A 12370-nucleotide genomic window follows, 5' to 3' on the forward strand; every position below is an offset into this window, starting at 1 on the left:
GCCTGGGCCTTAGAGTAATTAATGATGTAAGGGTTTCGTGTGTCATTGTAAATATCAGATTTAATGATATCTTGAGGTCAGTTTGTCCTTGTTGTGCTGGGAGGTGGTCAAAGCTGCAGTGTGTGTGTGTTAGGTTTAGAGAGGCTTGTTGCTTAAATAACCTAATAATCACCATGGGATTTTACAAGTGGGTTTTTACTATAGTCGTGTTTATGTGAGCTGTGATTGGTTGTCATTTTTCAGCTGGGAACCATGTTTCACAGAGCAACCCAATAACGGTCGCTGGTATTTCCAGCAGTGACCTTGGGGGAATAGTTGCTCATACTTTCGCACGGTCGTTGGGTGTGACTCATTTCAGACTTTCACGTCTCTAAAAATTTCATAAAAATTGGCAGCTTGTGGACTTTTTTGAACCAAATTAGAACTCAATGTGATTATAAAACTATGACCAATTAAGCCTAGCTTTACTTATTTTAGAAATCAGATCAGCAGACATGCAGGAGAACGTCGGATGCACTCAATGATTCGGTCATATCACAACACAGTCTCACATTTGATCATTTGATGTTCACATCCGTTGGTGGTTTTTTGTAGAAGATCGTGCACAATGTAGCGCCACAACTAAGCGGAGTGTTTGTTGGTGGCTCTGATGAGGCACTGGAGTTAAATTTCCATCTAAAATTCTTTTTCAACTTGTTTTCAGCATTTTTCTTTTTAATTTTTAAAATTATTTTTGAAGAAGTGGCTGAAAGTCACAGCTCAGTCACATCTGATGTAACTTAGTGTGAGTGAGTTGTGCATATTGTTCTTTTATTTGCTTTCTGCTTGTGAACTTGTATTGTTTTTAGGGTGTTTCTTGTTTACCCGCTTTTGTGGCAGGTTTAGATTTGAGCATCATTAGGAGCCTCCACCCTAAGGCTACACATGAAAGTTTATTTATTTCGTGTCATTCATGTGGTGTTCATAAACTAAACCCATAAATTAAAGTTTAAGTATTTTTTACTCGTTCAAAATATGAAATGCAGTTAAGGAAAATATTAATAAGTATGTGTCAAAGCTTAGGTAAGTTAAACCCAACTTTAAAAATCACACTCCTGGTGATTTACCATTGGGGAAGCCCATAACCTCCTTTGCTGGTGCGAGTTCTTTGTTATACACAGGAAATACCCTAAATATCCCGAATGTTAACACCGTTGTTTTAGGTATTTACCCTGTTTGCACCTCGAAGACAACAACAGAAGTCAGGATAGGTAAACCTAATATATAGAATTAAAACTGTCACTTGGAGATGGCAGTGTTGCTTATCCACTGTCTCTTAGCTGGTTGCTCCAGACTGTTTGGATGGATTAGCAAGAAATGGTGTCTGGAAAGTCACTGGTCCATGACAGAGTAAGGTCATTTTTACAGCTATGAAATGTTTTGAAATATTGTTAATATAAGTGAATTATTTTATTGTTTTTATAGCTGCTAAACTTGCGATCGCTTTGTTTTCATAGATCTGAAGCGAGTGTTGTAGTTGCTTCCATGAGTGTGTTGATGTCTTCATGCTTTCCATTTTTTTTTTGTGACCACGCTGATTCATCAGCATAGACCCTACACTGCAATGCATGTGTATTTTAGGTGTACTCCAAGCTTGCACCAGTATAAAAGGAATGGCTAATGGTAATCAGGCTGATTGTTTTCGGTCTCTGAGAGCTGGGTCATGCAACTATTTATACAGGTGCACCTGTTCAGCCTTTCTAGGGTTGATGGGGCTCTTTTCCATAAACTAGTCAGTACAAAACAATACATAACCTACAGTATAATAAAAAAATACTTCTTGGCAGTCCATTGAATCTGCCACATTTAGAAAGAGATGGTCATTCAGGCTTCAAAAGACTGGAATGGGAGATTCATGAGTGGATATTTATTGGCGGGAAATGTAATGTGACCAATTCTGGGTTTGTTTTTACAATAAATCACAAAATGTGATCCTGAATGCTTGGGTTCAAGGTAGTTACAGGTCTCTCAGAAGTCCAGTTACCTTCAACTCAAATGCCCTGGATGACTGAGAAGGCACACAGTCCATCACCAAAATGTGACATACATCACCAAAGCGTACGGGTTTACTTGATGAGTGGACTGTCCAGATGTTCTTTACGCTGAGAAACAAACAAAGAGGGTGCTTCATTCCTTACGAACTCAGCCGAGTGTGAAAATGCTGATATGAAACCTTCCAATACAGTATGTTAAAAATAGAGGCCGTGTGTCCACAGTGTCTCGTCACCAGGTTGGCACATAGTATCCGCTGTATCAGTGCCGTGTCTCACAGGTGCACCGCGAGCAGAGAGAGGCTCTATATCTTTATTAAAAGTACAAGAGAGCAGCTTAAAGGTTTGTGTTCCCTGGATACACCACATCTATTTATTATCATTCCCCCTGCGGTGACCCTTCCTTTTATTTTAGCATACTGATTCATCTGCTGTTCATATCTGAAAACCACACAACACCTCTAGGTTTACATTGCCATACTGCTTGGCTGAGAGGGTGGTTGAATTGGAAGTATGTGCCAGGATGTGGCACGATTTCAGAGTGTGCCTAAATATGAGTTTATGTAGGCTACTGTAATGAGAAAGTATTTTTATCTGGTGTCTGTTTAGGTTTAAAGGGGATTCTCATTTTTAGTTTTTCCACAAGAACAGTCAGTTCTTGACCTAAGAGTTTGTTTCACTTCCTTAAAATTGCTGAATCGGCACAGAATGAACAGTTGCTGCTATTCGGGGCGCGTTTGTGGAAATATTCAGCGCGCCCGAAACCCTCTCAGTATTCGCTGAGAAGCGTGACGCAACAGACGTGCTCTCGGGCCGCAAAATCCGCTCGGGAGTCTGGGTGGAAATATCAGAACAAGGCCAGAGACAGATGGAGGAGTGGGATGTAAGTGGGGAGCTTTTCAGGATAGTGGCTTGCTGGTGTGTGGGTGTTTGTGTGTTGGGGTCAAATGTAGTTGCTTGATATCTATATCCTAGCAACTGAGAGTGAGTGATATCTTGTACAGCTGGAGCAGGGGATTGGTCAGAAAGAAGGCACAAGCCCCGCCTATTTTGGGTAGCCTAAGAAAAAATACCTAAATTCAAAACATCTCTCAAACTTTCTCCACTCTGCACTGTACCCTCCGGCACTTTAATCCAGGCCTGGTTGTGTTTTTCAACTGTATTTTTTTTTTATTGTACTTTAATTGATTCTCATAGCTCAAGCACAGCTATTGATCCATTTATGACAAGCTGATCATTCTGAAGCTTTCAGCAAAGTGAACTCTGGCATGACAACATGAATTCACCTTACACAGCTGTGCAGTATTACCCCGAGTTTCCCTTTCGGCGGTAAGTACCTAAAGGTTGTCAAAATTGATGACCTATACTCACACGTACATATACGGTAGACTGTATTGAGGTCATGTGTTTTTGTTTTTTTTGCCTAATTAGTTAAACAATATGTGTTGCATGGATTCGAAGTGTAGCTATACTCCTTCATAATGAGCCTTACATTAAGTTTAAAAGAATGATTTAGGAGTTGCCGGCTGGGAATCTCCCTGCTCCTGTTTGACCCGCGCTGCAGTTCACGCTGTCTGGAGGTCCAAAACGACCCGAGAACAGTTGTGTCTGCCTGGATCCTCAGCTGCTGCTGCTCGGTCCTGATATATTTATAAGGGCGACATACTTATGGCAACAATGCATGTGTAAAGGGCAATCAGGGCTGAAGGCAGGCAGATTACATGACATCCGGAGGTCCTGTTCTGGAGAATTTTGAACCTCAAAGGGAGTGCATGTGCTAGTACAAAATATGTCAGATGTAAGATGATTATATCTCAGTTTCAGGACATTACTGTACCTCTATAGGCTTTGATAATTGCACATGAATGGTACAGTTTGCACTAAAACTACCTACATGAGTGTTTCTTCTCTCATTCTAAAATATTTAAATGCAGATCTTCTTTAAATTCTGTTCAGATTGGATGTGTTCTGTGTGCTTTTTGCCCTTTTAAATTTACCATCACAGCACTCTTGTAGTTGAGTTTAACAGTTACATTTGTAATTTTTTTTTTTTCATTAGTTTTTCTATTTTGCTTGATGACATTTTTGGCCGTTCTGGCTCTGGCACAAATTTGAAAACAATGTAACTGTTTTTGAAAAGGGATGAAAAGTATCTTCCTTGGCCTGTAAATCCCTCCACCTGTCTTGTATCCTTTGCCTTCTACGCCTTACCTGCCCTCTTGCACCAGATGATCAAAATAAGAGGAGGAGAAACTCTGGGGCTTTCTATTGTTTTTCACTCATGTCCCTTTTCCAGCCTCGGCTGACGGATGAGGGAGAGAAGGTCTTAGGCCTTTGAAAAGTGATTAATAATGACACTGGAGAAGGGCCCCGATCGGCTGGGCTGTTTGTTTTGATTGCATTTTCATCGGTCGGTGTGCACAACCTGCCAAGAGACAATGGCCATCCCTGTTTAGTGCTGACCTCTGCCCCAGTCTCGTCTGGAGGCGCTGCACTGTGTTTAAGTGGATGCTGAACAGCCTTTGCCTCGGGCTAACCGAAAACCTCTCAGAGTAACCAGACACCCAAAAGCAGACAAAATGCAGCCAGAAAAGGGACAAAGCCCATCTCGAAAGTCCGTTAGTAAAATAAAACTGCTTTGAAATGATGATTAAAAAAAGATAGAATATTGCATTTATGTGATATGCATTTGAAAGTGGACATGTGTGCCTTATTACAACAACGAAAATTATTTTCTTAAGCACAAAGTAGTGCAGGACATCAGCAGGGTTAGGCTGCAGATCTACTATTTTAGTGTACCATTAAACTGTTTTAGTGTATTTATAGGCATGGATAGCTGTACACGCAGAACCTGATAAACAGCTTTAGTTCTGGATGCTGACTGGTGATCAGACAATACCAAGAAGCAAAGCTCAAAAGTCTTTTGGACAAGTTAATGGGATGTCAGTTAAACTAGTTCTTCTGTATTTTAAAAGAAAATTAAAGAATGAAATGGAGTTAATGTGAGGCACAGGTCACGTGGATGACCACACCTAAATCCTTTCTCCTTGAACACAGATGACACCTCACCTGCTCTACCTGCCATTTACCTGTTTTGTTTTGTTTTAAGTCATCCTTTGTGATTTTTTTTTCCCTCTTTGGCATGTTTCCTTCAAACTCCTCATGTGCTCTTGTGCCAGGCAGCTAAGCCACCAGGTTTTGATTTGTGTACTGCTGTAAATGCTTTCCTACAAAAGCGTTTTGGCGCTATTCAAAGTAAAAAAAAATAAATAAATCAATCACTATTTTGACAGACTCTGAAGAGATACTTCTGTGGTTTGGATGTATTTAGAACAAAGCAACATGTTGATAAGGATGAAGAAGATGGCTTTTATGAATCAGTAAGCCCTAGCATAATGGATCATTTCAAGAATATCACAATTTATTTTACTACTATTCTTTACAAATAATTTTATTTATTTTCTTTTTTTTCTTTCTTTCTTTCTTTTTTTTCTTTTGCTCTTTAAATTTGAGTGGTTCTAACTAAGGGACGATATGAAATCCTGAATTTAAATGTATGGGATGATGTTGCAATTGCAAAAATAGTAGAAAAGAAATAAGCATTTAAAACCTTATTCTGGGGCAAATTCTGCATTTTAAAAGCAGTTTATATTATATTATGAATTACTGTGAAAAATATTCATAACTCAGATGTCGATGTCACATGTTTTCTGTTGGCTGTACAACAATATGCACAAATAAGTTGATTATTTTTTTTAATTCCTAGATTTAAAAAATAAATCAATCTTGGCATCTATCTGTTGTCAGTTTAATTCCTTCTGTGGCTTAATGCTTAGTCTTTAGCAGGAATGAGTTCTTAAGCAAAAGTACTAACAGCATTTTGTCAAATAATGCCTTAAAAATTTGTTATGGAAGTACTGAAGGTATTTAGTGTTATACTTTTACACGTTTTATCCTTAGACTGTTAGTATGGATGAACTGAAAGGATTTTACACTGTAATTGCAAACATGGATTTATTGGTACCTTCATTATGGCCATAGATGAATCTTTAGAAAGTCTTTCTGCTCTTTATCTCGCGATCTTTAAACATTTAGCCTGCACAAAATTGATGTGACACAACAGATAAACAATCGCTGCCATCAGTAAATGTCATCTTAGTGCCTGTAGGCTGACGGCAGTCAAAGAGGTGCACTCTTAGATATTCTTACTCATGCATTCACGTAAAAGGAGGATATCTGTGTTGCAGTTGGTTTGGGTGGGGCTTATTGCGTACAAGTTTGTAGCAGTTTTCATTTTCTTTTTTACATTAACGAAACGTTAATGTAACATCACATTTGCTCTCAAACATTTTCAACAGCTGCCAATTTGAGAGTGTACAGCTGTAAACCACTGATCAGTTTGAGTTCTGCAAAACTCATATTTTAGGTTTTGTTATATATAAAAATCAAATGCATTAGATTTACGGTGAACTTATTTTGTAAATGTGCTAGGTTGCACTCGCATGTGAGTAGTTGACAATATTTAGCCAGTCAAAGAGAGATATACAGCATGCTTTATTCTTTTTAATATTCATATCTTTTAAAAAAAAAACAATTTTCATTACAATTTAAACACAAATCATAAACAAAAAGACTTTTAAAAGCTGTAAAACATGTAAATATATCAAATTTGTCTGTTCAGTGGGTGTCCAGTTGGTATGTGTGGGGTCTGTGTTAGCAGTGTAACATAAATTATGCACACTGTGACTTTTTACATAAAGTAAGAGTACATACAATGAAATTAAAAATTAAAAAATTAGTAGCAAAAAAAGCAGAGAAGAAAAAGCTGCTGGATTTGCTTGATCATTTTCATATATGCTCTGGATCATAAACCCATGTGTATGCATATAAATAACAATATGTGTATATCTATTTAAAGAGCCCTGTGACTTTTCATAAAGATTTGAATAGTTGTATATTTATAGTTATTTGTAGATTGAGCTCTGTCTGCTTTCCTCATCATAATAATGATAAGTATTACCCCTCTGAATAAACTCTTAAAATACAGAACAGTATAGCCAGAGGACGCAAATTTTGAACTTGATCAAAGATCCACTTTTCAGCTTGACTCAAAATTATTCTGCTTCCTTAAAAGAGCACAGAATGTCCAATTAGAGGCAATAAATTAGGTTATAGACTACTAATGCAGATGTCAACTATAGCTGTGTGAACACCTGAAAAACGCTTTCTATATTGTTTTATTAACTATTTGTAGTTTTCCTTCCCAAATGTGTTTTATAGCCACACAAAGTTGCCACATACTTCAGTACTTTTTTTTTCTCATCATGATCGCATTTAGCAACATTATTTTTGGCAGACTTTCCTCACATAGTATATATGGTTCCTTACTTCGTAACACCATCACTTAAATATTGTACAGAGGGGCAGAGCGTGCTGGAGGCGCTCTGCGGCTGAAAGGGCAAATCGTTACCGAAAACTATCCGACATAGGATGCGAAAAGTTTTAAAAGTCCCAAAATGTAGTTTTAGTTTTCAAATCTTATGTTAAGGTCAGATGGCAGAAATGGCTTACAGGCTTCCCAAAACTTATATATTTAGGTTGGTTACAAGTTTAAAATAAAAATCACAAAAACGCAGCTGTGTGAGGAACTGTCCTTGTTAGTAGACTGGTTTAAAGGGGTGCGTGCTATTTTTGCAGCGGATCGACTGACTTCTCATTTGAGACATTTATTAAATTCTTTTCTGGCTTTATTAAATTATTTATGTTACATTTCAGGTGAAAGAGGTCAGATGAACGATTTTTTTGGATTCACTGAAGCATTTTGGAGTTTCAGTTTGCTGCATATCGTGTCAGTTTAATTATTGTGCAGGTCTGATATAAATGCAGCTTTTTATACAAGGCGAGCTGAAATACAGCTTCCTTGCAAGCCGCTGTAATTCATGATCAATCCAAGCTTTGTCGTGGTCCTAATGTTGTAGAAACATCTAACTTTACTCTATTAAATGTGTCTGGACATGATTAATATGTAGGCCCTAATCTGTGACATCTTACCCATAATAATTCTTGAGCTTTGCAAACTAAATTAATCTCAGCTCTCTGCACTCCCTCATATGAGCCTCCTGCATACGTGAAATTATTTGCTTCATTAGATATGCCTGTGTTTGTAAGACAGGTATTAATATCATTCATCACAGCGTTGGGGAATTCCAAAACCTAAAATAGTGCCAGCTTCAGATTATGGCCGCCCCATCGGCCCCCCTCCCGAGCTCCCCCAGCTGTACGCATACCACAAGTTGTAGCGGTGCTATCATATAGACGTTGGGGGGAATTCCGCCTGTCTCAGACTGCAGCGTGCGCCACTTCAGCAGGAACAATGGCGGGCAGAGCTCTGAAGCAGGTGTAATGTTTCAAGGCAGCAGGTCAAAGTGCCTCTGTCTGAATGGTACATAATCACCATTATGTGTAGTACAAATATTCAGCATTATGTAGGCTGACTTCTTCACAATGGAAGTGCTCTTCATGAATGGCTGCCAGCAGGACTCCTCCTCCTCCTCCTTTATCTCCACTGGCTGGGTGGCCGCATCTTAGCACAGCACATCAGCTTTTATGTTCGCTGACTTTGCAACTATAAAACACTTCCCTTTAAAATAGTTTTTCAGAAATGGCAGCAGTAAGTGAGCAGGAATGGGTGTAATAAAATGATTACAGCTGATTGATGGTGTCTTTCTGCAGACTCAGGGACCCTTCAGCTCGTCTGTCCTGGAGAGAGGGCTCATTCCTCACCACCATGTCCCAGAATCAGGCAGCACAGACAACTGACTTATTCAGCCAAGATGTGTTCAACCAGCTGTTTGATATGCTCGACCAGTAAGTGAATACTGCCAAAAACAACAAAACAAGGGAAAAAAAGGCCGTAGTGAAATATTCAGCTATGCACATATTTTAGATGTTTGTGCGTTAGTTTTCACTTTGGGGATTTTTTTTCTTCTTTCATGTGGAATTTATAAACCACGTCAGCTTCTTTGCCTGACTTCCTTCTCACTCGCAGCAGTTATCCTCACACTTTAGTTTCTCTTTTTTTTTCTAGCTTTGAATTTATCCACGTTTATGCCCCTATGTAAAACTTGCCTATGGACACAACAACGTTATTTTCAGCCAGTGGGTAAAAGGTGGACTTAGCCACCGTGACGTCACTCACTGGTTTTTGGGTTAGGATTACCCCATTGTTTTATTTTTTTTAAATCAGAAGTGATTGTATTTGGACAGGATGTTGGAGCGTGAAGCTATTTGCTAACAGTAACAAACTGCACAAATAAACTGTAAGAATGTGGGAGAGATACATAGATACCCTCTAATTAGTGCTAATTAAGAGGCTACTAAAATACTAGAATTTCGCCAAGCAGGATGTAATTTCTTGTCAGTAAAGGCAGCATAAGCTCAATGAACACAGTCCAGTTCACTAACTCTTTCAGTCAAAGTGGCCACATCCGTGTCCAGGTGGATAATTTATAAGAAAACATTCACCCTCTCAGATTGATTATGGACTCAGACTGCAAGTTTCTACTGTAAAGTTGGACATTTTAACATGGGCGTCCATGGGGACTACCTCACCGATGGACGTTAGAGGAACTGCAGTTCATGTTGACTTCATTTTCCAGCTGCACTTCCATGCAGGCAACTATACACAATTTTGTTGAAAACTCCGAATGGTACTCGGTAGTTTTTATGACCACCGCGTGCTTCGCATCGACGGATGATGTCCTGGGAAATCTAATCTCAGATCTGGTCCAGGTCATCAATGAGCTCCAGGACAATTGGGTGCAGCCTGACAGCATTGGATGGACCATCACATAAAGTCCCAGAGGTGTTCTACTGGATTTAGGTCAGATGAGCCTGGTCGATGGTATCAATTCCTTCATCCCCCAAAAGCTGCCTATATTATACCGCTTGAGGTTCAGCACTGTAGTGCACCAAGAGGACCCCATGACACACTGCACCAGTGTGGGGTGCGGCTCCTGCTACCAGCAGTGAGACTGACCCTAGCCAAATGCAAAACTAGTGAAAAAAACGTCAGAAAAGATGTGGAGGAAAAAAATGTCAGTGGGCTTCACCTGTAAAACCATTCCTATTTTGGAATGGTTGCCCCTGTAGTGTGCCTATTGTTCAATTTAATTTAATTCAGTTTTATTTATACAGCACCAAATCACAACAACAGTCTCCTCAAGGCGCTTTATATTGTAAGGTAGACCCTACAATAATAATTTCATTAACACTAAATCAGCTAAAAATGATTAACAACCCCCTCTGCTACTTAATTGACCAGATCAGTATTCTGTCAGTATAACTTCTATACTGATATTATATCAATATCGAAGTTTAACTGACTTGATTCTGTGCTCTGATTAAAAGTTGTTCATTTACATTTTTTTAGCAGTGTACTTTGTCTAAAAATGTTTATGTGGAAACAAATTAGTTTCAATATTTATTTATTTGTCAATAATAACATCAGCATTATTGAGAACTCGGTTATTAATTGTATAAATATACAGTTAATTTGTAAAAGAATAAATTTACAGTTGTATTTTAAAGTCTGGTTCTCTGGTGGCTCATTTGACCCTGTCAGCCGGGTCAGTGTAACTCTTATATATTTCAGTCAATAGCTAACATCCTGAATTCATTTTGTATGTGTCAGTTTTATTCCTGTGTCATATTTCCTGAGCTATAGGTCGACTTAATTTTAAAAAATGTCTCATCTTTCCTCACTCTCCCCCTTGTCTTCTGTTAGCTCTGTCTGTCTCTGCTCTCTTCACTGGGTGAGCAAACAGTGCGACTTCGCAGAGAGGCAGAGGGCACCGGTGCAAGAACAAAAGTCAGAGAGCTTCTGCTGCTAACTCTAACTTTCTCCCAGAGTAATAATTTTACATGTATCACAACATGAAATCACAGGACAGATGAGAGAAAGGAGGGAGAGAGACGCATGAGCCTGATCAATTTTACGCCCACACCACAATCTAGCCAAACTATCCCACACGGTAACGACATGGTGAACCTTGAAAGTTTACCCATAATTCACTTTTTGAAATTTGCACCAGTGATTTATCAGAAAACAGATGAAACATCCGGCGTGCCAGTAATCGATTCTGTTCCTCTGCGTTACAGACAGTTTATTCACACTGATGCACACAGCTACACACTGCTATAAACAAGAATTTAGATTGACTCTTGGAGTGGGTCCAAAATTGATTTGATTTCAGTTCTTAACAGAGCTTAAATGTGTTTAATATTTAATGTGAATATCTCCTGGACTGTAAGTTATGAAGGCTACAGAATTCTAGAAAATGTAGCACAAGTTAAAAACAATCACTGTGTACTCCAAAAGCTAAAACTATTCATAGTATGATGGGTCAATAAATTCACTGAAATCCCTGTAAATAAAAATCAGCAGATTCTGAGGGGGGATGTAAAGAAACGTTTCTCAGATTTGGTTTATTTTACATGGAATGACCCATTAATCTGTATTGTTGCTGTTTCAGATCTGCTATTCATTCAGTTCAGCCCATCGAGCTGAACTTCAGCGACAGTCCGGCCGACGGTTCGGCAGGAAACACCATTCAGATCAGCATGGACTGCATAACCATGCGTGAGCCGGATGAACCACTTTCTGTAAGTACATGTAAGGTTTCAGTGGGAAAATAAATGATTTACTTTAAATTCTGCTGCCTGAGAACAAATTATTTATAGAGGTAACAATACGAGTAACCTGTGACGTTCTCAGGATTGTTTGAGCCCATTATTTAATAATGCACAGTGCAACCGGTAAACTAAATAACCAGTTTACAGCCTGGTTTTTGGTTCAATACTCACAGAAACAATCAAATATTTATTTTTGAGGGCTATTATTTTTTTAACCAGTAAATTCCAAGGCCTTCATCTCATGCCCCGAAGTGGAAAACCATGCTTCTCCTTAAATGACTCACCATTTTCTCAGTAGCTAATTATTTTGTGCATTTTTTCATCATTTATGAGCCGTATGCTATCACTTTCATTTTGAGTTGATTGGATTCATAGTGTAAATTACATATGTTGTAAAACACAGAACCTACATTCAAATTAACAATGGAATTTCCCTGGGAAGGTTAAGAGAAGGTGGTGCAGAGTGGTTCCACACACCGGTGAAGAAAGGTTTATCTGTTTTTTCCTGAGATGTTGTCTGTAAGCTGGCGATTTTATCTGATTTAGCCTGAGCTGTGCTTGACCTGGGTGGCCCCTCTGAGGCAGGTAGTGAGTTGATAGTAGCGTGCGCGCCTGCCACTGTCACATGACGTATCCCTCTCTGGACA

General features: G+C 38.9%; 1 protein-coding gene across 2 annotated transcripts in view; it reads left to right on the top strand.

Annotated features, from left to right (window-relative positions):
• The first annotated feature begins 3306 nt into the window (after window positions 1-3306).
• The window catches only part of tp63 (tumor protein p63), a 33566-nt gene continuing 24502 nt past the window's right edge, over window positions 3307-12370 (top strand). For both annotated transcript variants that reach the window (XM_063466062.1, XM_063466063.1), the window contains exons 1-3: window positions 3307-3359; window positions 8763-8897; window positions 11564-11693. In XM_063466062.1, coding sequence (XP_063322132.1) covers window positions 3307-3359; window positions 8763-8897; window positions 11564-11693 — 318 coding nt within the window. The remainder of the gene's footprint in view (window positions 3360-8762; window positions 8898-11563; window positions 11694-12370) is intronic.

Source organism: Pelmatolapia mariae, linkage group LG23 (genome assembly GCF_036321145.2).
Source record: "Pelmatolapia mariae isolate MD_Pm_ZW linkage group LG23, Pm_UMD_F_2, whole genome shotgun sequence".
In the NCBI taxonomy this organism is placed as follows: Eukaryota; Metazoa; Chordata; class Actinopteri; order Cichliformes; family Cichlidae; genus Pelmatolapia; species Pelmatolapia mariae.